Raw genomic sequence first — 26,440 nt, forward strand, 5'->3', positions numbered from 1 at the left:
GGCGGCTTTGCATTCAAAAAGCTTTCATCTCTATCCAGTGATGTACAAAATATCGATAGCTGTTAACCGCACATCGATGTTTCCAAAAATGTTCTCCGCCCTATGAAATTGTTGTTGTCTATGTCCTTGCAAGTCCTGAAATTGCAAGTCAATGAAGCCAGGAGTGAACTTGAAGTTTTCGCTGTTACCGCGACTAAAGTTGTCTGGAAGAGATGTGAGTGCCTGTGTGTGAGTGTAAACTGCCCGAGAAACAATTTGTTTTTGTTTTTACTTCTGTTTCTGATTCCGTTAATTACCAAATTGTTAATTGTTGTTTCGGCTATCTTGTGAGTGTCACTCTCTTTTTCTCGGTGTCTCATCTGCTCCATCAACCCATCCATCTACCCCCTCAGCGGCAATACTATACTATTCGTTCGTTCGCTATTGTTATTTTTTTTCTGTTTCTGTGGTTCTTCATCTTGACATAAAACATGAAACAACAAATCCCATAAAGTTATAAAAAAAAAACAACAAATCTCGCCCATCAACAATAACAACAACTACACGTGGGTGTGCAGACAACAAAGAGTCCTGGATTTCGCCAAGTTATGAAATTGGTAAAAATCAATAGGAGAAGAAAAACACGTGTTCTCCCTCTCTAACCCTCCCAAAAATTTGCCTCCTTGTGTGTGTGTGTGTAAGTCGATAAACCGTTAATCAAGTTTATTGATTAACCTTTGATTGGTGGCATCCTTGTCTAACCACCCAACCACCCACCCACCTACCCATCCACCTACCTACGATTTGTTTACACTTTGAAACCGCATCTCTCTGCTCTCTTGGCTCTTTGAATGAATTTTAGTCGGTTTGTTTTCGAATTCTACTTTTATGATTAACTGGGTCAAGTTACCGCGTTTGTTTATGGTTCTATCATCGGTCCGCCAGGTGTTGAGGTCAATGTCATGAACTGGCTTCTCTTGAGCCATTTTCTTGAGCAAATTTGTCAGTGACCTTCGAAGCTAGCTAGTTAGTTAGTGTTTGGCAAGTGCCAAAGTTCTCATGGATCTAAATTTATGGGGATTTGGGAAAAGTATTGTACTTAAAAGTTCTTTTAATAATTAATTTTTGAAATTTAAACGATAGCATGGATATGCGCCATCTAGTGATGGGTTATTAGTTAAGATATATTTAGTTCCCCGATTAATGGATAGGTGGCGCCTTAATCTTCAAAGGGGACAGTGGGTGTTGCCAGAAATGATCTAAGAAAAATAATAAACTTTACTGATCTTCGAAGATCCATGTCTAATCATAGTATTTTCTCATATCTCATATCCTTCTAAATTAAATTATATTACTAAGAAATAAAGGGCCATATTTCAATCGATATCTTATCGGAATAGGTTATACAACTATCCTGTTCTCCCGCCTATCTTATCTCCAAAGGGAAGAAAAGCTATTGCTCTGCTCTGCTCCCTCCCGATCGACATGTGTCGCTCAAACGCGACTTAACGCTTTAGTGATAATATTATTTCCTTTTCTTTCATTTTTCTCTGGTCTGATTTTTTTCTCTGCTGGTTTGTTTTGTTTGCCGGTCAGCGGCAAAGATTTTCGTTTGCTGCTTTCGTTAGTTTTTGGTTTTAGTTGCCTTCGAACTTTGAATACCGACGCGTCTGTGCAGAGGAGGAAAAGGTAAAACAAAAAAAAAAAAACAACAAAAAAAAAGTAAACAAAAAAATGCAGACAATGTAAAGAGAGCTTGCAGAAGAAGAGAACACCAAAATAGTAGTTTTTTTTTTGTTGGTGCTATTGTTGGTGCTGCCTCGTAGCACTAACCATACAACATATAGACTTCTCATTTCATACAACGAAAATGGACGCAAAAATTTCTTGCGACAGGCCCCCGGAGGCCCCAGAGAGAATCTTACTCTCATTCTTACGCTCATTTTTACGCTCATAATCTCATTTAACTTTTTTGGTTGTTCAGTCGCAGAGAGGCGCATCATCAAGAAGGTTCTTCTGCGGTTAAACCGATCTTTATATGTATGCGTGCTCACACATTCACACACACGGTTTCATGTGTGCGTTGGATTTCGTTTTGAAACCAGCTAAAATTTTTGATTTTTGTAACTTTACAGGCATGCTACCCTAAGAAAATTGGGATAAACATTATACGCTAATGATGAAAAAAATATGTTTTACATATTAATATTTCAACCTATATTTTATATTTGTTATGGAATGCGATTAAGTGGTAGCTGTAAAATGTTTTTCACATATATATATGCATATGTCAACGAATGCATTAAAATTTATATATTAAGGTAGAAACAGGGTATATTTCAGTCGATTGCTTTTAAGTTGTTGTAGTTCTGCCAGCGGATGGTGTTCCATACCCTTCTGATAGATGATTTTTGTGGAGTGAGAATAAACAAAAACAGCTGATTTTTTGTTTCCGTGGGCATCAGTAGGGTATGCAAGAACCATGAAAATAACAACAGTGAAATTTGGGTTTTAAATAAAAGCGACTGAAAGATACCCTGTTTCTATCTAAGTACAATGATTTTTAATTGTTCGTAAATATATAAATACGTAATTTCGTAAATATATATGTGAAGCATTTTACTGCTGCCATCTAATCGTATTCCTAAATATGTATAAAAAGTATGATATATAAAAATATATAATATAAAATATAATAAAATTTTTTCACACTCCCAACTCCCATTTTCTTAGGGTAGCATGCCTGTAAAGTTACAAAAATCAAAAATTTTAGCTGGTTTCAAAACGAAATCCAACGCACACATGAAACCGTGTGTGTGAATGTGTGAGCACGCATACATATAAAGATAGGTTAAACCGCAGAAGAACCTTCTTGATGATGCGCCTCTCTGCGACTGAACAACCAAAAAAGTTAAATGAGATTATGAGCGTAAAAATGAGCGTAAGAATGAGAGTAAGATTCTCTCTGGGGCCTCCGGGGGCCTGTCGCAAGAAATTTTTGCGTCCATTTTCGTTGTATGAAATGAGAAGTCTATATGTTGTATGGTTAGTGCTCGTAGTCTCGAAGTCGAACCGGTTATATCGGCCGGCGGTGCTATCTCTTGCTCTCCAATTGAACCGATTACAGTGACCGCCAGGAATATGATCACAAGTCACTCAACTCTCTGCACAGTGCTTCTAGTACACATCGGCAGTGCTTCGAAGTAGTATTACTTCCTAATAAATTTTTCAAATTTTTTGTTTTACTTAAAATCCCGCTTTTTGGTTCTTTTCTTTTCAAATAATTTGTTTGCCCGAAATCTCGAAACCCGAATAAAGTCCAACTTGTCAGCTGAGATATGCAGACGCTTAACAGTAGCAGTACCCACAGTGGCGGCGAGAAAAATGAGACCCGCATGCGCCGCAGGCCCATACGTAAGCTATTTTTGTCTCACCATCCCCGGTCTTCTTCACAATTCCCCTACTAACTTAGATTAAGCTTTTTCCTTTCAACCGCTTATTTATTTTATTTTATTATTTATTTTCCTATTTCCTATTATATATTTTGTTTGTGACATTTAAAAAGTGTGCCCTTATCTACCATCTAACAGGGTGATGCAAGGTCACACTTTACAGTGGATGCTGTAGCTTTAAATTAATTATTTAATTTTACTTAAAACGACATTAATTGCTGCCTGAAATTGTAATTTTCACAGCCACCACTGTAAAATGTAATTTTAATCGCTATTTATTTTAAAACACTCGCCTAGTAGTGGTATCGTTTTCGGGCTCTTTTCGTGTTATTTTAATTGTGTTCTCGCTTTGACATCTTTTATTGCTTTTCCCATAATTTGCAGCACGCTATTTATAAATTGCATTTGCAGTTAAATGCATTTCGCAGCAATTACTCTAATGTTAATTGTTAATTATTAATTATTAATAGTGTTTGTTTTATTTGTTACTGGCTATGCTTTTTTATTGGCGTTCGTTTGTTTGGCTCGTGACCCTGAAAGCAGCAGGGTTTAAGGCCGAGTTCGACAATTGCAAGCAGTGCACCCAAATACCAGTCGACTGCTTAACCTGAACTTCTTGCTTGAGTTGCTGTCTTATTTCCATTTGTTTATTTTATGTAAACACGCTATAGTGGTTTCATTTTGTACCCATTAGTCCTAGGGGTATGCTCTCTTCAAAAATAAACTCAACATCTACTTCTATTCGTTCTTCAAGCAAGTTTCTAGCTACTTTATAGCTGATTTCCCTGCACTATGACATGCTCAGACATGTTTCTATTTTTAAACCCCGTGTAACGGGTATCTTTAGTCGATATCTCTCCCTCCCCAGTTCTTATTCGATTATTTATTTATTTAGTGTTTGTGGTATTGCACAACACTAGTGCAGTTGCACTTTCATTGCCATTGCCAGGCGACGCTTAACGGTTCAGCGCCGTCAGCTGTTCATGTAAAGTTTAATCGATTTCGATTGCCGGCCTTGCCTGATGACCAATTTCAGGGGCAAATAGAAAGAAAGGTTCAGATCATAACTTCTCACCCAAATTGATGGCAAAAGTATACTATGATTTCGAAAATCCTACAATTTATTTCACTTTTATTCGTCGATTAGATAAAGTATGTCATCGGCTTGCCTAACGACCACCATTTCACATAATTTACGAGCCGACCACCACATGGTTTATTGCTCGAGCAGCAGCATAATCGATTTATTCTATCGATTATGAGTTGCCCAATGGATCGTGAATGGAATAACTTAACCTAGTAACATTTTTTTGATTTCTTGCTGGCTTGGCTTTGTTTACAAACACATTTTGGTGCACGCCACAGTTGTAATTGCATTTTCGTTTTCATTGCCATTGTCGTTGTCGTTGTCGTTGGCGCCTCTCTGGTGTCAGTCCCCCCGACTTGCCACCTGGACTAAGGAGGCCCCCTTGCCACTTCAAGTGCCTCTGAAGCAGCGGCGCATAACGGCTCTGCGGCTCTTCGAGTGCCCCGCGCATGAGCATTTAATCATTTTTTTTTTGTAAAAAGTCATTGTTTCGATTTTTGTTTACCCTTTGGAGTGTTAGTTTTTTGTTCTTGTGGCGGCAGGGCCTCAAATCGACATCCCATTCTAATACTTAAGGGCTTACACGCGCCCGTCACCACAGTCTTGGTCGAAATACTAGGCTTTAAAATGAGAAATCTAACTTGAAAATGGGTAGAGTTTATAGTCTATAAATCCCGATTTAATATTTGACCTAAAATCGTATCTTTTGTCAAGTAAATATGTAAAAAATATAGTTTCGATAACGATAATTTCGATAATAAACTGTACATTGCTATTTCTAACATTCAATGACAAAGGATGAGTACTTTCTTGGCTTAAAAATTAAGAAAAATGATGGTATTTTATAACTAAAGTTATAAGTTTATTTATAATATCGATAAAATTCGATATTTTCGATAAATAATGCTCGTAAAGATACACTTAGCAACGCAATGCTATCATTGTCACGAAATATTATGTATTTTTAATTAAATATGTCAAAAAATATCGTTTCGACAACGATTATTTCGATGACATTTGTAACTATAGATTGTTACTTCTAACTTTCAATGAAGAAGCCAGCACACATTTTAGGCTTAAAAATTAAAAAAGATTGTGGGTTTTTATTGATAAAATTAGGAGTTTTTTTTATAATATCGATATGAATCGATAATTTCGATTAATAACGCTAGAAAAGATACACTTAGCAAATCATTGCTATTATTGAAATGAAATATTATATTTCTTCAATTAAATGTAAAAAAATATAATTTCGATAACGATTATTTCGATAAGAAATTATCTATCTTTACTTAGAAACTTCTATAAAAAAGTTTTTTGGTTAAAAATGAAGAAAAATGACTATTTTGTATCGTTTAAAATAATAGTCTGTTTATAATATCGATAAAAACCGATATTTTCGATTAATAATATTGAAAAAAAGTTCTAAAATCTTAGCTATAGCTATTGAAGTGCTATTTTCTTGACCGTGTCCGTACATCCGGGCCACTCCATCTTCGTCTTTTTGGCCACGTTAGTGTAGGTGTCGAGAGCTTTCTAGCGACTTAAAGTCGCTCGTTATGACGTCAGTTGAGTCTCTGGTATTGGGCTGCATGGTTTGTGGTAACCAGTAGGGTCAATATTGGCATTAACACCTCATCTTTGGGTGCCACTTAACAGACAGACAACGTCATTTGTTGTCTCTTGCAGCTCTTTGCAGGAAATTAGAATACTTTTGCAAATTGCCGATGGGAAATAAAATAATTAATTGGGTTCCCCCTAGTCCTAATGAGTGCCAACTGGCCAACACTGGAAACTTTTGGTGAACTGACACCCATAGAAGCTCTATATAGTGCCCGTAACAGATGTGTTTATATAGAGACTCTGATCCGTAAGCCCCAATAGAGATATCTAGTTAGATTCTAGAATAAGAAACTGTGTCTCACACTGGCCGGAACTTAGTCGACATTGAGAATTGGTTGGGAGAAATTCTAAATTCTAGATAAATTCTAGATTCTGGGTGGGATTATGGAACTATGGAGGAGACTCCATCCATTGCAGCTGAATTAGATGTTGGAGATGGACCCGATAATGGATGGGTGGCGGCTGATCGATCATGTTGGGCGATGGCGGCGTGGCACATACTGTGGATATGCCCGGCTGGTGAACACCTGTGATGACGAAAGCCACCGAGGTGAGGCAGCAGGTATGTTGTGGAGTGGAGTGGAGTTGAGTGGAGTGGAGTAGAGAGACTATGTACTGGATAATTGTTGACATTTGTCATTTTAATCCTCTTCTGATGTTCCCATCACTTCAGATGTTTGGTGTGATTTCTTATGACTTTTTAAATGGTCTCTGGTTCTTCCAAATTACTTCAAATTAGTTGAGCCATTATACTATTTTATGAGAATGAGTAATAGCTTCCTGGTGACTTGAATTAGGTTCCATTATCCATGATATAGCTGATAGTCTTCCCGATTAGTGAATCATATATATTTTCAATTAAAAGTATTATTATTTTCTTGGGTAGTCTAAGAACTGTTGACTCTGGTATTAGGTATTTTATCTTTCCGCTTTTGTCAAACAAATTATATGGCCTATGGCCTCTGGGAACTGAGCTATCAACCATGATCCCCACATCCAAGGAACCATCAAAATAGATGATCACTTTCCGTAGACTTCGTGGGCATTGTAAAGTAATTAAGGCATTTTTCATTGTTGACGAAACGCCATTCGTTTGAATTGTTTTTCGTTCTCGACTCCTCTCTACTGTGATATGAAGGTTTCCCCATACTGCCCCGATAAGACCGACCCGGTCTAGACCCAGATAATATCCCCTATGGCCGTAAACCTCTTGCGAATGGATGGATTTAGACCGTTGATTCACAATTTCTTCGAAGGCCATTCCCGTTGTGGGTCAACGGGAGGGTTATAAAGATTGGAGAGGGTTTATTTGGTAAACATACCATATACTCCTGACACTTTCGATTGGGGAACTGCGCATTATCGATCCGGATGAGGTCAGTTCTGTATTCTACTTCTAGAGGAGCTCTATAACTCCCAATTTGACTATCTGACAAGAATATAATGAGATGATCCGAAACAGATACGTCAATTGCGGACAGTGGCGCTAACTTGTCAACGACCACGTTCGGACGGTTGAGGAGGAGAGGGCTTGCACCAAGGTCAGGGGCAAGGCCAAATGCCAAAAAAAAAAAAAAAAAACACTACCCGAAAATCAAAAACATTTCAAATGCCAAGTCCAAGCGACAGACATTACATAAAACGAGCTGAAACACACGTATCCGTATCTACACCCGAGGTGTATTAGTATCTGTATCTATATCTGTATTAGTATCTGTATCTGTATCTGGGAATCAACCGTACATACTAATCAAGGCAAATGACGCGTGTCGTTGGCTTTTGTCTCTCGCCTCTTCACAAGTCCAAAAATCGAAAAGCCTCGTTGCGGCTGGAATGATTAAGTCCGATGATAAATTCTACAATTCCACAGTCGAAAATCAGGTGGTGAGGAGATATATTTTAAACCACCTGAGATATGATTCTTTTCCTGAGAAGTGTTACAGTCACATTTAGTTATTGTTGATGGGCCTCTTTGGCGAAAAATCATCTAATCAGCTACTATTTATTAATTATACCACATTTCTGCTAAGCCCCTGGGGCTTGCTAGAATTGAAAACTGACAGCGAATTGAGATTTCGATTAAATTCTGCGATTAGATTCGGCCAGTTCTGTGTAAACAATAGCCTCATATGTCATGAGGGTCTTGACCATGCGGATCCCTTCGAGTTGTGTCCCGCTCCGGGGTTTCTGGTTTTCACTTCTGGTGGGTACTTCACATCAAGATCAAGTTTGTGCGACTCCTCCATACAGATAATTTCGTTCCGAGTACGTGACCACTGATAGTACATCAAGGAATTGGAATTAAAAACCGAATCGGACTAGGCTGGAGGAGCTGGAAGAGATGGAAGGGGCACGTACATATACCCTTCAATCCAGTTGAAAGCGCTTGACGTAATTGCAATCTACGCACCATCTTTGGACATACTCTTTATTGCAAAAACTGAAGCAGGGTCGATGCACTAACCCATCAAGTTCATGATCACGTGAAAGATAAGGGTATCAGAACCCTCATACTTCAGATAAAATAAGGTATAGAACTTACAATTAAAGTCTATATGAATTCCTGAAAGCAAGTTCAAATAAACCATGTTTTAATAAATAATCGATTATTATCGATAAATGTAATAAAGTGTCTTGGTAGCTATAAGTAGCAGAGCATTTCTTCCGTCGCTATTAATCCCACTTGAGATTGTATCTTTCGAGTGGCTGGCAGATGAAGAGCCGAGGGGGGTTGTTTCTCCTGATTTTGGGCTATAACTTTGCGTCATCGCGAGTAGTACTTATGATTCTGGCAGCTCTGACAATCGATAACCATTATCGCGCCCAGTGTCCACTTTCGATGTCCAATAGCCACACAATACTCCACAAGTGATTCATGTATCATGGTCAGTATTAAAGTCAAAGAACTTGTACAACTCCCGATTATCTTCCCCACATAAGTGGTGTTTTGGTCTTGAAATTCGATTCTCAATTGCTCGGGTTTATCGTGATCTGTATTTTGTGTTAGCATGGTCACATTACACAGAGTCATTATGATGTTGGGCACACTAATCTGATAGTGATGCCTTTGGGGAATGGGAACTTTTGGGTGGAACTTTCCCGTCTAGTTTGTGAATTTCCCTGCCACCCACTCACGACCCACGAAATTACCGGAATGTTTTTCCATCCAAGTGTCATTCCATCTCCGGTTGATTATTTTCTCGGAGTGCTGGGAGTGCTTGGTGTGTGTCGGTGTGTCCCGGGTGTTGTTGGTTTTGTGTGTGTTTTGTGAAGAAATGACGAAATAATGTAATCGTTTGTCAGACGAGAAATTATCGTATTCTCGTGTGCAATTAATATGCATATCTTGTCGATAAGATTGCACAGAATGCGGTAATAAACCGCCCTTTCTGCCGATTTCTGCTCTTTCTCACTTCCCCAACCATGCTTGGTTTAGTGATTAGTTTTAAATATTAGTTGTAATTATTAGATTGGTGTTTCAAGGGGGTAGTGAGTGGGTGGAACCTCCAGTTCAAGGCCAAGGACTGACAATCTAATAATTCATGTTGCATTTCCCCATCCAGCTGCTAATTTCGTTTCAATCGCGTGCAAAAAAAAAAAACAAAAAACCAGAAACGAGTCGAGTTGCAGGTACCTAGTTCAAGTTGAAGGTCTTCCCGGGGATAACACTGAGAGAAATTATAGTATATAGTATAGAGAAAATAAATAATTTTTAATAAAGAATTTAAAGTTCAAAAACTATATTTATTTTTATGACTTAAAATTTAAAATAAATATAAAAGTAGAATTTCTTTCAGTGTAGTCTTGATTGGTTGGACTTTTTAGGCGGACTGATTGATCGCCAGGGGGGCGGGGCTAGCCGGGAAGTGGGGGTGGCGGAGGTGCCAAAGGGGTGGACTTCAACAATCGGGCAACGATCGGGCAGCCACCGTTGATCGCAATTACCTCCCAGGCATTTCGATTGAACTACCCCCTAACTACCCCCTCACTCCTCCCCTCTCACTAAAGACTAGTACATAGTACTAGTACATCAATTGTCTATCGATAAACTGGCAGTAATTCCATTTAAGCAAATTACTGACGAAAAAAAACACAACCGAAAGCAACTACAACTATGTCAACTATGTAAATGGGTAACCCCCTAGAGACCCCCCCTTAGTATCCCCTCTCTCCTATCAATCTCATCACAAAGAACCGTTGTATCTCTGATAAGCCGCAAATGTATCTTTTGTCCGTGCTATTTGTATTTATCTTATTTTATTGTCTTTTTGTTTGACTTTTTTTTGCGATGACTGTTTATTCGCTCGGCAATCGATATTGTACTTCCCTATTTGAGCTGAGGTGGCAACTGTACTGCAGAAATAAAGGAGGAACAGGTCCATGTGGGGGTTCTACCCTTTCTGGCTAGAAAATCCCCTCGGGGGAATTTATTTCTCTTAAATTGCATGTTAAAAAATGTCAATCTATTTGGAGAAAAAGATTTCAAAAAAATGATTAAAATAATAAGACAGCTAATTAGAGTGTCTTGACTGTGATTTAAGGGTTCATTTTGTTGTCTGAATTATTGTTACTATTTTTACTATCATTAGTTATTGTTATTTAATATTAGCATTGGTTTTTAGTTCAGTTTTTGCTTAAAGGAACTACTTGATTCCCTTTAATTCCCTTTAATAAATAAAAGAAGAAGCCATCTTAAGGGCTTGGTTTAAAGGCTTAACTTTGTTTACTAACTACTAGTATCTTAACTACTACTTGTATTATTAGTTATTAGTTACTATTATTTATTATTATTAATATTACTTTATAGTTTCTTTCTTTAAGCCCTTAAATGATATCTAAAAATTAATTAAGCCATCTCTTGAGTTTCATTTCAAGTATTTATATTAAGTATACTAACTACTAGTATCTAAACTACTTCTTATATTATTTATTTTTATTTTTTATTATTTTTTATTATTTTTATAACTTTGTAACTTTATAAAAAACTTTATAAGTCCCTTTTTTAAAACCCTTAAATGATATCTATAAATGAGAAAAGCCATCTCTTGAGTTTCATTTGAAGGCCTAACTTTGCATCCTATTTTTAAACCACTTTTAATATTAGTATTTAATATTAATATTACTTGCTAGCTCCACTTGTTAACCCCCTAATGATATCTATAAATAAAACAAGTCGTAATTGTAAAAGCAATTGCCAATTGATGTTCCCAATACGTAAAATCCCTGCCCCCCGAAGCAAAGTAAACAAACAGAGTCGGATCTTTAGCTTCTTTTTGGCCTTTTTGGAGTGTGTGTGGTGTGTGGTGTGTGTTTGGAGTGTTCGGTTTACAATTTGTTGACGTTGGGGCTTATAATCAGAAACTATTTGTAGGCAAGTGCCGTTCATTCATGACCACATCATCCATTCAGCCATCGAGCCACATCCTGAACGCCGAAAGCCAACTTGTATTTCATTTTTTCTGTCGATTCTCAAAAAAAAGACAAAAATAAAAATGAAAAAAAATTCAAATCTTAATTAAAGCCGCGGGGCTTTCAATCGAGATTCCACACACCAGATGTTTGCCCGTCTATATATATATATATATGAGATATATATATATATGATTTGGTTTCTGTTTTCGGGTCTTGGATTGGATTGGATTGGATATTGGATTGGTGGATTCATCCGGGTGCGGAAAACCAGTTTCTGGCCCGAGAGGGAAAAAGAAAAAAAATTCAAATAAATAAATAAAATAAAAATAAAAAAAACATAAAACGAACACCAAACGAAATCAAGTACTTGGATAGTTGAATACAAAAAAAATAAAAATAAAGAGTCTATGAAAATGTGTCAAATAATTGTGAGAGCCAGAGTGTCAAAGTTTAAAATACTTTTCGTGTTTCTCACTGGCCCTGATCTTTGGAGTAATATCATTTCGAAATTGGTGGAAAGTAATCTCATCATGGCTTTTAATCTTGTCGCTTTCTGCGAAAAAAAACAAAACCCCATCACCAGATACTGTATCTTAACAAAAATAATGCTCCATTAAGGCTATATCTGTAGGAGTAATTACCTATTTCGATCCGTCACGTAATCTTAAAGATCCGAAAGTGACAAGTTCGTAAATCTAATCGGAGGGCCTGGCCTACGTGCAACAAGTGGATTTTTGTTGTTTTTCTCCCCCAGAATCTAGCCATAAAAAAATCTATTTCCCACAAATTTTAGCTAAATTAGTTAAGGGACAAAAAAAACAAACAAACAAACAAATAGAAAACAAAAATAAATCATTGATAATATCACTCATACGACCCGTTGGCCAGTCTAAACCGAGTCGATGCGGTTTCGATTTATTACCGAAACCTAAATTGTCTCAAAAGCGAAAAATCTTTGGCTAATTGGTAGAAAAAAATCAAGGGCCTCCTAGCTTCGTAAATCAAAATTTATAATTCTCTTTTTGGGGATATCGCGCGCCCACATCACTCATACGACCTGTTGCGCACCACTCGGCCGGGCAATAAGCCGGGCCAACTAACTGTCAAAACTGACTGCCAATTGCCACGAAACGATGTGATTCCCGAAGTTGCAACTAGAGTTCGGGCCTGCTTCGTTTCGGGCCTTTTTCTCGCAGAGAGCCGAGCCGAGCTCTCGGCCTGGCCCATTATAACGGTCTATTCGCTGCTCTGACGCCAGCAGCGACTTGGCGTAGGGAAAATCATGCTGCCACTGCATTTGATGATCTTGGGACTTTTTTTGGGGGAATTTCTTAGGGGTTTTTGATAGGGGGTCTTCTAACAGGATATTTTTTATAAAAAAAGTGGTACTTTTGGTACTTACTTTTCTTATAGTTATATAAATAATATGATTAATTAAATATTATAACTAAGACATTTTAAGGGAAATTCTTGACAAGCTAAGTTAAAAGCAAAAAGTCCCAAAGGAAATCCTCACCAAATAAGTAGGCAATACTATATTTAGAAGCCTTTGAAAAATTTCCTTTCCAAGGCTTTGATTTTATTTTATTTAAAAAAAAGTCCCAAACCAAAAAAACCCACAAAATACTATCACTTATTATCAAAAAAAATACGAGTCCCTCTCAAGAACCCATTTCTTTGATAAAAATTAGGGTTTTTCTCAAGTTTTTTTAATTGATAAGTTGGGTTTTTTTTTGGACAGTTTTTTCTTGACATTTTCATTTACGAGCTCGTGGATACTCGAGACTTGTTGTATTTTTCTTATTATTATTTTTGTTTTTTTTTGTGATAAGTCGAGCAGAGAGCGCGTAAAACGCTCACCTTTTGCACTGCGCTGCCGGCGTCGCTGCCTCGGCTGGCGTCGCTGCCGGATCTCGAGTTTTTTTTTTTTTTTTTGTATTTTCGCGGCTTATCAAGAAAACGGCGACAGGTCCAAGTGGCTGAAATGATTCGGGCCAGATTCGTAATGATTTTTCGTTTCTGTTCGCCACGAGCGATGAGCTCTTGCGCTCAGTCGCAGTCGCAGCTTCAGTTGGCGTCGCTGTCGGCGTCGTCGTCGGCGTCAGAGCCGCTAAATGGAAGCGCTTTGGCGCGTTATAATAACAAGTGTTTGCCGTCTTTGGACATTCAGTGTGCGATATCCCGGCGTACGGTGCAGACAACGGCTCATGCGATCAGCTAAAAGACAAAAGTTTCAAACAAAAATACACTAAAAAGTATTTAAACTTAAAATTAGCAGCTAAAGTTAAGCATTAAATGTATATTGCAACGCGCTAAGTTTCAATCTCGAAGTAAAGACTACATTTTTTTATTGTTTCTGTTTCGGTGACACAAAAAATTCAAAAATAAAAATATCATATAATAATACTAAATAAATACAACAAATACCTCAATCACGTGCTAAAAGTGGCGAAAAATTCAAAAAATATTTAAAACCTATTAAAGTGATTTTGAAACAATCCAAAGAACTGATATAAAAAGTAAGCCCACAGGCCCTGAGACTCTCTTTTTTTCTGAAAAGAATGTTTGGAAAGGCGGAAATCAATGGAAGTTATGCGAAAAAAATGAAAATTGCAATCCAGAGTCTCATATTTCTAGTTTCTAGCAGAAAAAAAAAAGAATTAACAAGTTTTTTTTTGGGCAAGAGGTTTGTCATTGATCGATGGGAATTTCTAACCGAAATCGGTTGGCAATTTTCTTGGGATGATCTTCGATCCACTCCCGATGATCTCACGGCTTAGATCATTAGGTCTTCTCTTAGTCTTACTGAGTGACATTGAAACAGTTTTTAATCAAATGTTTATTTTTTACCGGTCTTTTGGCCGAAAAAAAAAATATACAAATTCGCAACTCAATCAATCAAATATTATCAAGAGACCAAAAGCCATAAATCATAGAGCCGAGAAACCGTTTTCTCGTCCACTAATTAAGGCTTAAAACAAAATACTATTAACACTATAAACCTTAACTGAAGAATCTGAAATCAGAAATCAGAAATGCGAATCAAATTGAACCGAAAACCGTGCCGCAGTGAATCGAAAGGCTGAAAAGCTGAAAAGCTTTTAAAATATTCATAGTTAATACCAAAGGCCCAGCCACGAAACTGAAGCCAAAACAAAAAAATATTATTAACAATAATAATTAATTTATGTTTGCTGGTATTTCGTTTTCACGGCCAAATTGCATTTTTTTTTTTTTTTTTTCGTTTAAAACTTATAAGTTATGTTGTAGTTGGGGGACTTTCAATGGCTTGCCCCTTTAAGGTTTCAGTTTCTTAAATATTCAGAGACCTGAAGACCTGAAGCCCAGTTTCGAATACAATTTGATTCGAAACTGATGGGGGATTTCTTCCTTAATTGGGGAATGCAATTTTCCGGCGATTTGTACTTTCAGATACTCAGATACTACTTGGGTAGTTGGCGTGTGGCTAATGAGTCTCTAGACTCGAGTCTAGTCTCTCCTCCGTTCACAGCCGGCCTTTGTTTGGCTAACTGAGACGATTGCAGATCACCAAAGTGGGTAACCAAAGGTGGGCAAGGTCGTCGCTTAAACAGATATTTTTTGGGTGGAGAAAATCATAGTCTCAAGATATATAGAACCTCCACAAATGACTCACCAATCGGGTGACTTCTTGGCATTATTTATTGGCATCTGTTGTTTTTTAGGCTCTTACATCTCAGATTTGAACAAGCCAAGTTGAATGACATTTGATACAGTTTCGGTTTCGGTTGCAGGTCCAGTTTTTCGCTTTGAAAAATAAAATATAATATATATTTGAAATTTTGTTACACTTTTTACACCTCAGAGCCGGTTCTCTTGTCTTGTCTTGTTTTGTTATTTATTTTTGGCTCTTCATTAACAAAAATTTAATAATAATTTTTATTCAAGCGGACTGGCCTATGATTCTCTTAAAGAAAATCACTTTCTTTAATAAGAAATTAATCTTTATTCAGTTTTTTTGCTAAAAGTTCGTTTACATCGGATGCTAATGAAGCCCCAAGATGAATCCGACTGGTTCACGTGAAACATTTGCATATTTATGCTGGCATTTTGTTGTGAATAAATGATATATTCGGATATTACGTAGCCGCCAAGTGGGTCGCACGTTTTTGTATTTCAAACGTGAGAAGGCGAAGCACTTTTCGGCTTCAATATTATTTTAAAAGCCAGCCCAGATTCAGATAATATTTAGAATAAAATGCTAATTAAAAGCGATGCAGAATCGCTCTTAATAGGAGAGCCTGGGAAAAGCAGACTCTAGTCTCTTTTGTTTCCCGAGTGCCTGAACCGAGAAGACAGAAGACACCGTGCCTTTTTAATCACACTAAATAGAAATTAGCCTCTCCGGTCATCATTGCACATTTAGTGCACGTTTCACAAATTAACGCCAGACACAATGACTCTGGACATTCTTGGGTCCAAATCCAATACTATATAGATGAATATTATTATTTGCCAGAATACTCAGTAGTTAGTACTACAAGCGAGTCATAAAAATCTTTCCAAATCACGGTTAGAGTTGCGCCTTTTGTGCCAATTTTAGATCATTAATCATTTATTTCTTGGCCAATCTAATCGCTGAACAAAAAGTAATTATAATCTCTGGCAAATTTATTTATTATCAGCTCCGATGCAGACTTCTCACCTTGGAACCTGGTTCCAACCTGGATCTTGACCACCAGATTACCCTTCCTGCTTTATGGCTTCTATTTCGAGACTAGATCTCACCGATCTGCCCAAGAACCCAGATAGTGGACACTTTATGGTAGGGCGCTTCGTCGTAAAGTGTCGTGTGGGCTTTCAGATTACTCACCTGATCCCCAAGTTTAAAGTTAAGTGATTTAGATGGGGGCCATGCCCGTCTTATTTGCTCTGGGCCTTACTCCAGACATGCTATATGGCGGGGGTGCTTACATATATGGCCTGGGCTCATTTGAAATCATAAAAATTTACGATTTTCTTTGATGTGGAAAGAGTGCGGGGCTTAACTAATGCGGTTTTTTGAAGTTTTTTCTTTTTAAAAAATTTCCCACTTGTTCTTAGAGGCTTGTAAAGATTTCCCACTATTTTTGTAACTCTTAGAAAATTTCCTACTACTTTTTTATCCCTTATGAAAAATATCCCGATATTTCACTTTTTTTTATTTTGAGCAAAATTAAAAAGTACCCCTCTTTTAATGAGTTTTAAAAGATTTCCTCCTATTTTATATCCTCTTTGAAAAATTTCCCCTTATTTTAGAGGCTTTTAACCAGACTTCTCTTTATATTTTGAGCGAATTTAGAAAGTACCCCTCTTTTAATCCCTTTGAAAAAATGTCCTCCTATTTTATATCCTCTGTGGAAAGTGTATTCTTTATTGTTATTCTCTTGACAGATTTCCCTTTATATTTTAAGATAGTTTCAAAATTTCCCACTATTTTTCAATCCCTTTTAAAAAATTTCCTAATTTTTAATAAGCTTTTCGAAAAATTTCCCCTTATTCTTAGAGGCTTCTAACCAGACTTCCCTTTATATATTAAGCAGTTTTGAAAACTTCCCACTATTTTTCAATCACTTTTGAAAAATGTCCCTCTTTTAATCCCTTTTAGAAAATGTTCCCCTATTTTATATCTTCTTTGTAAACTTTCCCCTTATTCTTAGAGGCTTCTAACCAGACTTGCCTTTATAATTTGAGCCAGTTTGCAAACTTCCCACTATTCCCAAAAGCCAGTTGACAATTTGAAAGCCCCCACTATTATTTAAAGTGTAAACAGGAGTGTCGGCGCCTAATTAATGAGGATTACATACTTGCCTGTCATTAAAAATTGGAACTAGTGCAGTTTTTTTTTAAGTCGCACACATTTGTGCCTCGTCCCGGAACTGGTTCCGCATAAAACCTGATATTTTTCTGGTCGTTTCGTAAATTTCCATACCAACTGGAATTTTGCAGACACTTTGTCGTCTGCCAGGTGATAGTAGCTCCAAAAAAAAAATCAAAAACTAAAACTAAAAACATAAAAAGCAATCAACGATCGGATAAAATACAAAAAACGCAAAAAACTAATCCTATTTAATGCCGAATTAAGTGGCTAAAAAGGGGGCGGATTGTAAAACAAAAGCCATAACCATTGAGAATCAATTGGTAACTGCTGGAGTACTACATAATGGAGATATATATGTATGTATATCAGTTATCGGCTAAATATCGCCTGATAAGCTGGCAATAAACAAATTGCCAAGAAGGCAAGACTGAAAGGCGGCAAGTCGTTTGGCAATTGGCGGCTTCTGGCTTTCTGGCCCACTAATCAAGGTGCATTTATATGCCCAGAGCGGATCAATTCCGTTTTATTCCATCGAATTCGAATGCCATTCCATTTAGATTTCGGTTTAGGTTTCGAATGCCTGCCAGTAATTACGAAAGTATAAAGTCGGTGGGTGCTCTGAGTTCCGCATTCGAAGCAGACAACAGAAATTTCAATTTAGTACGTAACCACGCCCCCTTTGTTGCTTTTTTTGCTTTTTTTGCTTTTACTTTTTATTTATACATTTTTTTTGCCTGACTTTGAACTTGAAAATCGCTAAGGTTTGCTCGGCAAACAGTGCGTATACGTAACATGCATATTTTATTTTACATTTCTGTGGGATTTTTTCGGTTGCTGAGGGTTATTTTTTTTTTTTTTGTATTTTTGTTGATAATCTAATCGGATTAGTTATATACAACTAGTGATTTTTAAAGGGTTGAAGTTGGGAAACCTATTAACTTTTTTTTAACGGAAATCCCCCCCATCATAAGGACTGTTTTTATCTTCAAAAAAAAGATAATATACGACCTGACAGCTTAGTCGAGGGCTCGAAGAAAGCTCAAAAGCGACTAATAAGGTGCTAAATAAATTGTCAGCTTAAATATTTGATATTCGTATGAGACTTATTTGATAATGGAATGTTTTCCCTGACGCAGTATGATTTTTCATTATCTCCACCTCTGGAGGCCTCTGATTCTACGTCTTCGGCCAAGACAAGGCGCTCTCTACGGTCTTCCGACTTTCCCATTTACTATTTCTTTATTATTTTTTTTTTCTGTCACAATCAGCTTTAATCAAGCGATGCGATAAGATTTCCGTATAGCGATCGGATCAAAATGCAAACTATTCTTAAAGCTATTTGTTTTGGCATTCGGCTTGAAATTGTTTCCCCTTTGTTAGTCATCCTGGTTAGGGATTAGCAATGCTATTTAGATTAGATATGCTAGAGGAAGTTCGATTAGGGTACCAAGAATTCAAACTAGTCTTGTGGCCAATAACCCATCGATATTGCAGTGATCTGCAGCTTGATTTGTGACAAGTATTGACCGACCTTCCCCTCGGGGAGTTTTATGGCGACACTCTCAAGTGTTTTCTGTGATAGCCGTGTTTTTTGTGTTCTTTTTCCATTACGTATACGACGCGTGGGTTTGATTTGTGACGACCAATGGCTTTCACTTCACGGCGATAAGTCCGATCGAATAAGAATCGCGAATAAAAAATCATGAAAAAAACCCTAGAGCCGTCTCAAGTGCTGTCACTCCGAGTTGGCCCTGTCAGAGAGTCAACTTTTCAAGTGTTTTTGGCTATTTATTGTGTCCAATGTGGTTGTCAACGAGGGAAATGAAAATCTTATCGCCGTCTTATGAGTGTGTGTCAGGTCTTTGTCAGAGCCCACAGAGAGATGTTGTGAAAATCCATAAAAAATAATATAAACAATCAAAACAATTAAAGACACCTGTTGCAGTCGCAGGCCATTTAATGCATGTTTTCGGATGGAAATGCGACAAACTGGTTGCCTCGTAGGGTTTCAAACAACAAAAAACCAAACATACAGATACAGAAACAGAAACAGAAACAGACCCCAGACTGTTCCACAAACAGGTTGACAAACAAAAGCCAAACAGACGGCTATTTTGGCCATCGGAGAGTGTCAGGGCCTCCACGCGGAAGTCAGACATTGGCCACATTGTTTGGGCAGGTCAGGAGGAGGCTTTTGATTCATCAAGTTTTGGGAGGAGAGGAAAGTGTGGGAAGCCCGAGTTCCCAAAGTTCTTCTAAAATTAAAACCCAAAAGGCCCAAATAAAATAAAGTAATAATTGTTTTGCCGCTTCTCGTAGATTGTGACTCGATCTTTAGTTGCTTTTGTTGTTCCATTGATTTCCAGCCCAAAACTCTTTTTTTGAACCTTTTTTAAGAAAATAAACCAATGCGTTGTTGTTGTTGCTTTACAGCCATATCAACGGTCCGGTGACTAAGCCCAGCCTATCAGCCTCAGCCCTTCTACCTCTGTAACCCCCAAAAAACCAGAAACCAAACATCTCACCAACCACACTAGAACCCATCCCAACACAACAGTCCCCCCCCCCCAACAAGACCACGGATTACGGATTCAGACTACGGACAGTATCAACAAAAAACGCACAAAACTGACGGAATCAAGAGTAACCACTTGGCGCCAGAACCATCCCCACATCCGTCACTACAATGTAAACCATACGTTTCTCCAGATTCCTTCAATATTTGTTCCGATTTACAATTCTTTATACATTCTGTAGTGATTACCAACATAGATCGATAGACACGTAAGCCAACAGCAGAAATACAAAAAGCAATCAATGCACTTTCCATAATTTATTAAATTATTTATGTAAAATAAAAAACAATTTGTGATATATCTATTTTTTTGTGTTTAGTCGTAGTTAGAAAACCGATAAAAAAAACAATAAAACTAATAGTTAAAAAATAAAAACTGAAAAAAACCAAAACAAAAAGTATGCAAAGCCCATAGACAGTAATCGATAACGATAAACAAAAAAAAAAAAACAAAAAATATATATTTATTAGTGCACATTTTTTTCATTTGTGTTTTGTATAATTTAAAAGTGTATTATTATTTTTTTTAAATTAATTATTAGCTAAGCAGAAGCAGAGATTAGTTCAAATTAAGTTTAGTCGATGAGTTTCAGTTGCGAATACTCGCTTGATAGAAGAGGCCCCCACACACGACACGACACGATAGAACAGAACAGAACAGAGCACATGCACGCAGCCTCAGAGCTGCTCTACACGACTCAATAAAGACGTAGACACACGACACAAATGCTAAAATGTCGCTGCCCAACGAACAGACAAACATGCCGCACAATCCCGACACACCATCCTCAAATGCATCCACAACCTCCTCACCCACATCCACAACAACAACAGTATCGACACCAACACCGGCAACACCTTCCACAACAACAACAACAAATACACCTAATGAGCTGAAACAACGCCTGACGCCATTGAATGTGCGTCGTTTATCGGGCTACGTAAATCCGCAAGCGATCAGCGATAATGCTATTGATAGTAATGATGATCCCCCGCCCACCACCATTAACATTGGTCTCTACAATAACAACAACAATAATAATAATAATAACAACAACAATAATACAAATAATAACAACAACACAACGCCACCATCCGCATATGCCACACCACCAATATACCAACAACAGTTGTCAACACTGACAACAACAACACCGCTAGATGTGGCACAGGATGATAAATATCGATTGTTTACCATTTTCAATGGAAACGGTGAGTTTATGAAAACAACAACAATGCCCACAAAATAAGAACAAAAACGACGATAACGAAAATTAAAAAAAAGAACCAAGCAACAACAACAGAGCCAACAGGTGGTCTCAGCGAAATCTCTCTCTCAGTCTGTGTTTGTGTGTCGTGTAGATAGGTCCTTGCTTCGAGGTTATCGATTAATCGGTAAAGTTTGAGGTTTTGGCCACACTTACACGAAAGACATTATCTCTCTCTCCCTCTCGCAGTATCTCTCAATATCTATCTCTATCTCTGTTTCTATTTTTCTACTCTATCTATATCTTTTGGCATCATCTTACTATCTTTTATATTTACATCTGATATGCAAATATATAATTAAGAGCCCAGACTCTTTTCCCTTTTCATTTTACCATTTGTTTGCTTCATACTCTTTGTAATCGCTTTATATCACATTAATCCAGTGCAATAATCGAAATGATCGCAATAATAATCGCAACAATCGCCGCCCTAGTTGCGATTAAACACATGTCACATGCATGCTCCTGCTCCTCTTCACCACCTCTAGTACGCTTTTACCTTCTCTAGTTGTAGATGAATAGTATTTATCGACAACCGATGTGTGGGGGTATATCGGTTATCGATTAATTTTGAAAAACAAGAGATTTAAATGGTTTTTAAACATGATTATTTTTATAATTTTTAAAACATAATTTAAATAGTAGCTGTTTAATAATTTAAAATAATTTATAAATAAAACATTTTCTAGGGTAATACCTTGTAAATATTTTAATGCAAAGTCCAGTGATTTAATAGAATTCTTAATTGTTATTTTTGTGATGTTTAATTGTCGCTGTCTCGGCGGTTGGCGAATCTTTTTTATGGACGAGCGATTCGTGGTTTATGAGCTCGGCTGCAAACCGAATTCTATTGAAACGAGTTTTATTTTGTCTGTTTTTATTCTGTTAGTTTTTTATTTATTCTCTACGCTTAGTATTTATTTTTTGTGTAAGAGAAGACATCGAAGTAAATTAAGGAGAGAGAAAATGTATGTTTGTATGCCTTATGGCGATGATAATTAATTGCCTTGCTAATTGCATAATGCTGCTAAAATTAGATAGAGATGCATGCCAACACTTGCTTTTTTAATATAAAAAAATATATATACAATTTTCTTGCTTATATTTTTTGGATGAGAGAGGAGGAGAGACTCCAACCACAGCCCCCCAAGCACACCACCATCACAGTGAACTGTGAACTTTGAACTCTCCACTGTACTCCAATGTACTCTAATGTACTGTGTACTCTGTGTGATTTTAATGTCTGTGCCTGATCCTTGACCCTTTGACTAACCCGCATCTTGGTATCCCGTTTCTTTTGTTTCTCCCCCCCCTCCAAAAACACCATACTCTTGTCCCGATCTCATCCAGATCCCGACAATGAGAAATTGTCGGGCCTACCACATTCGACAACCGGTTCACTAAGCTCAATCATCACGACGTCCATAGCATCCTCCGAACCGGATCCTGGAGCGGCGAGTGGCGGCGGCGGCGGTGGAGGCGGTGGAGGCAGTGGCGGAAGCGGTAGCGGTAGCGGTAATGGTGGCATTGGATCAGGAGCCCTGGTGGCAGCAGATGCCTCCAGTATCGCGGGCATCAATGGCAGCTCCGAGGAGAAGTTGGCCCTCAACCGGCCGGGCATCAAGCAGGAGAAGTGGACCACCATCCTGCTCCAGGTATCCATTCCGTTCTTTCTGGCCGGCATCGGGACCATCGGAGCTGGCATTGTCCTGGGACGTGTAGAGGTGAGTCTTGAAATTAAATTTAAAAACTCAATTATTTTTTAGAGATTAATCTGAAAATCAGAGCTATGATTTTGGGGCCTTAGTTGGTAATTTTTCCGCCCGTTGACTTTGTATAGTTCCCTGAAGATAAGCCCCGAACAATGCCATTACATCACATTAAATTGTAAAAATATTGTAGATGCAACTGCCGCTCTAATCAGTCTATTAAGAGCCTGGAAAATTAGTTAATTGTCCCCTCTATTTGATTAATCTGGGGGATCTCATCCCTCCTGATAAGTTGGTATCTAATTAGATATATTTTAGGGCCGGATTTATGAGCTTTAATGACGTAGTCTTTTGGGTTGGACATATGTTTGTCCAGTGATTAAGTGAATTATTGTAATAGATAGATAGATACAGACACTTCATAAATAATGCCATTTAATTTAGGAATTATTCATACTCTATACTATAGACTCTATAAAGTAGACCGCAGTAAAGTCCGATATAAAGCACTCTAGTCCGAGCAAATATTTGAAGCTTCTTGGTGTGAAAGCACTCCACTCTCGATGGCAGACAGATCTGGGCTATTTTTAAACCTCAGATTGGCACATTTCGAATGTTATTTACGGCCGGCGTATTAGATAGTCAGTAAACGTTTAATTTGCTCGCTAATTGATGGTAAAAGTTCTGGGCCAAACTGGACTGCCAGCCAGTTGCAGGCGGGTTGGATTGCCTTCCTCCAGATAGACCCTCTTACCTCATTAAGTCTTCTAATTAAAAGAGTATTATTTAATATTTCTACTATCTCTCTGGCCCCTTTCAGAAATGGTATGTCTTCAAGAATGTGAGTGAGCTGTTCATTTTGGTGCCGGCGCTGTTGGGACTGAAGGGTAATCTGGACATGTGCCTGGCCTCGCGACTCTCCACCCAGGTGAATCTGGGCAACATGACCAGTCGGCAGGGCGTGGTGCGGATGATTGTGGGGAACATAGCACTGGTGCAGGTGCAGGCCACTGTGGCCTCCTTCCTGGTGGCCATGTTTGCGGTGAGCGTGGGAGCGGCGATGACCGGCGAGTTCTACTTTGAGAATATGATGCTCCTGACCGCCTCGGCCATGTTCACGGCCACCTCCTCGTGCTTTGTGCTGGGTATGGCTCTCAAAGGACTACCTCTTGAACTAAAATATAATCCAACATCATGTTACTCTTCTACAGACTTTGTCCTGGTGGCTGTGATTTTGTTCTCGCAGAAGTATCGCCTCAACCCGGACAACCTGGCCACTCCCCTGGCCGCCTCCATCGGCGATGTGGTGTCCATCAGTCTGCTCTCCTTTATTGCCTCGCTGCTGTATGAGCATATCAGTAAGTCCATTACCAGTACCACCTTCTACTCCTTGTACTAACTCTCTACCTTAATCCCTATCCTACAGAAACGCACCTGTGGATCACCTTCATCGTGGTCTGCTGCTACCTGGTGCTGCTGCCCATGTGGGTGATGATCGTGCTGAGGAACGAGTACACGCGACCGGTCCTAAAGAGCGGATGGGTGCCCGTTCTGTCCGCACTCTGTATAAGTGGGTAAGTAAAGTACTGGATCCCATCGAAATCGGATGATGGAGCCTCTAGAATTGGGGCCATGACAAGCAGAAGTTCGAGTCAAGTCAAGTTGCTGCCTATATTTAGAGATAACTTGGCCATTAGTGCCACATCACGTCCAGATCGGATTCGGATCGGACTGGCCAGTTATTTATATTCTAGAGACAGAGTCTGTTCAATGAATAGAAATATTTGCGGCAATGTCCCTGACACGCGTTTGGGCAGCACCAGCAGGTCAAGTGCCAGCCAGTCAGCCAGTCAGGCAGTCTGGTATAATTAGAATTAAAAGTAAAATTATAAATTTAAGCGCAATTATTCGCAGTGACTTGTGGCTTTCGGCCTGCAGCTCTCCTAGCCACTCGATCCGATTGTCAAATCATTCAGTTTCGATATTGAAATTAGTAGTATTGGCAGATTCTATAAATATCTCGACATCTGTCTAATGATAAACTTCTAATCCCTAGTAGAGTCTCTGATTAATAACAATTCTATCGTCTGATTGCAGGCTGGGTGGCCTTGTGTTGGATGCCGCCGTTGAGGTATTCAATGGCTTTGTGGTCTTTCAGCCGATCATCAATGGAATCGGCGGCAATCTGGTGTCGGTGCAGGCCAGCAAGATATCAACGATGCTGCACCAGAGCTCAATTATTGGCATTATACCACCGCACACCAAGATCTTTGAGTGGCCCTGGAGGGCGCTCTTCAAAGGAGGTAAGGGTATAGTTTATAGTTTCTAGAAATCATAACTAAACTCTGTTATCCTGTTTTTCAGTTCCCTATGCGAAAACGGCGAGGATACTCATTGCCATGTCCATTCCCGGCAATATACTGTTCATATTCGCGGCCGACTACATAAACATGAGCACCTCGACGGTGTCCTGGGTGTTTGTGGTCTCCTATCTGACCGCCAGCTTGGTTCAGGTAACCGATTGGGATTGGAAGTCATTAGTGGCCCAAAAATATGTCGTAATGTGTCTAACTAATAATTCTTATGGAATGACACCCAAATTAGCTGCAATTATTTAATCAAATTAATGACACATTTTAATGAGCGTTTAGAGTTTATTAGCCAATAATATTTAATAACTAATGGGTTTGCCATTTTAGGTGATGCTGCTGCTGTACATTGCCCACATAATCGTCCATGCGATGTGGAAGTGGAAGATCGATCCGGACAACTCGGCCATACCCTACCTGACGGCGCTGGGCGATCTCCTGGGAAGCAGTCTGCTGGCCGTGGCGTGGCTCTTCACCATGTCCGTGGGGATGCAGTATGGCTCCGGAATGGAGACCCTCAATGCCCCCAACTAGGAAAAAAAAAATATAAATAAAAATTAAAAACAGAAACTAAACCGGAAACGGAAACGGATACGGAAACGGAAGACACACAATTTAAAGAACTGTTATGTACCTAAATGAAAATTCAACCCAAAACACCTAGAAAGACACCCAAGAACACCTCGACAACACAACAAATAATAGAAAATAGTTAAAAACCAAACACCTAGAGATCGTGCTAACCAATTATGTAATGTAATGTCGGATGAGGATGTGTGGAGGCGAGGCGAGTTATCCTTTAACCCCATTGTGTCCTTCTCTACATGGCTTTTGCTTGTGTTCCTTTTGCTCTACCGATAAATTATGATTTTGAGTATGGTATATATATATCTATATATATATACGCGCTTATATATAAACACAGATGTCGATTTGCAGGCATGCTGCGTCATATTTTTTTAAGGCTTTTAGGACAATATTATACAAGTTTAAAAAAATATATATACAACTAAAAAAAAAAGCAACAGCAGAAGAGAGAAAAGAACTAATGGAAAAACTATAAAAAAAAAAGATATTCAATTAATGGAAATTGTTTCCTCCCCTCGGGGTTCTTGATTCTTTCGCCT

General features: G+C 38.3%; 1 protein-coding gene across 10 annotated transcripts; it reads left to right on the forward strand.

Annotated features, from left to right (window-relative positions):
* The first annotated feature begins 59 nt into the window (after positions 1-59).
* Positions 60-26,373, forward strand: LOC6505034 (solute carrier family 41 member 2). 10 transcript variants are annotated; one of them, XM_044717524.1, is made up of 9 exons: positions 60-214; positions 19,826-21,179; positions 22,586-22,959; positions 23,765-24,089; positions 24,156-24,302; positions 24,371-24,518; positions 25,042-25,247; positions 25,309-25,457; positions 25,644-26,373. In XM_044717524.1, the coding sequence occupies exons 2-9, from the start codon at positions 20,702-20,704 to the stop codon at positions 25,845-25,847; spliced, it is 2,031 nt and encodes a 676-aa protein (XP_044573459.1). In that variant the 5' UTR covers positions 60-214; positions 19,826-20,701; the 3' UTR covers positions 25,848-26,373. The 10 variants fall into 10 exon arrangements, with proteins under 10 accessions (XP_044573459.1, XP_014760253.1, XP_014760252.1 ...); XM_014904766.3 differs by lacking the exons at positions 60-214; positions 19,826-21,179 and adding exons at positions 1,565-1,668; positions 3,298-3,393; XM_014904768.3 differs by lacking the exons at positions 60-214; positions 19,826-21,179 and adding exons at positions 1,642-1,668; positions 3,298-3,393 and having other exon boundaries at positions 22,664-22,959.
* The last annotated feature ends 67 nt before the right edge of the window (positions 26,374-26,440 follow it).

Source organism: Drosophila ananassae, chromosome XR (assembly GCF_017639315.1).
Source record: "Drosophila ananassae strain 14024-0371.13 chromosome XR, ASM1763931v2, whole genome shotgun sequence".
Classification (NCBI taxonomy): Eukaryota; Metazoa; Arthropoda; class Insecta; order Diptera; family Drosophilidae; genus Drosophila; species Drosophila ananassae.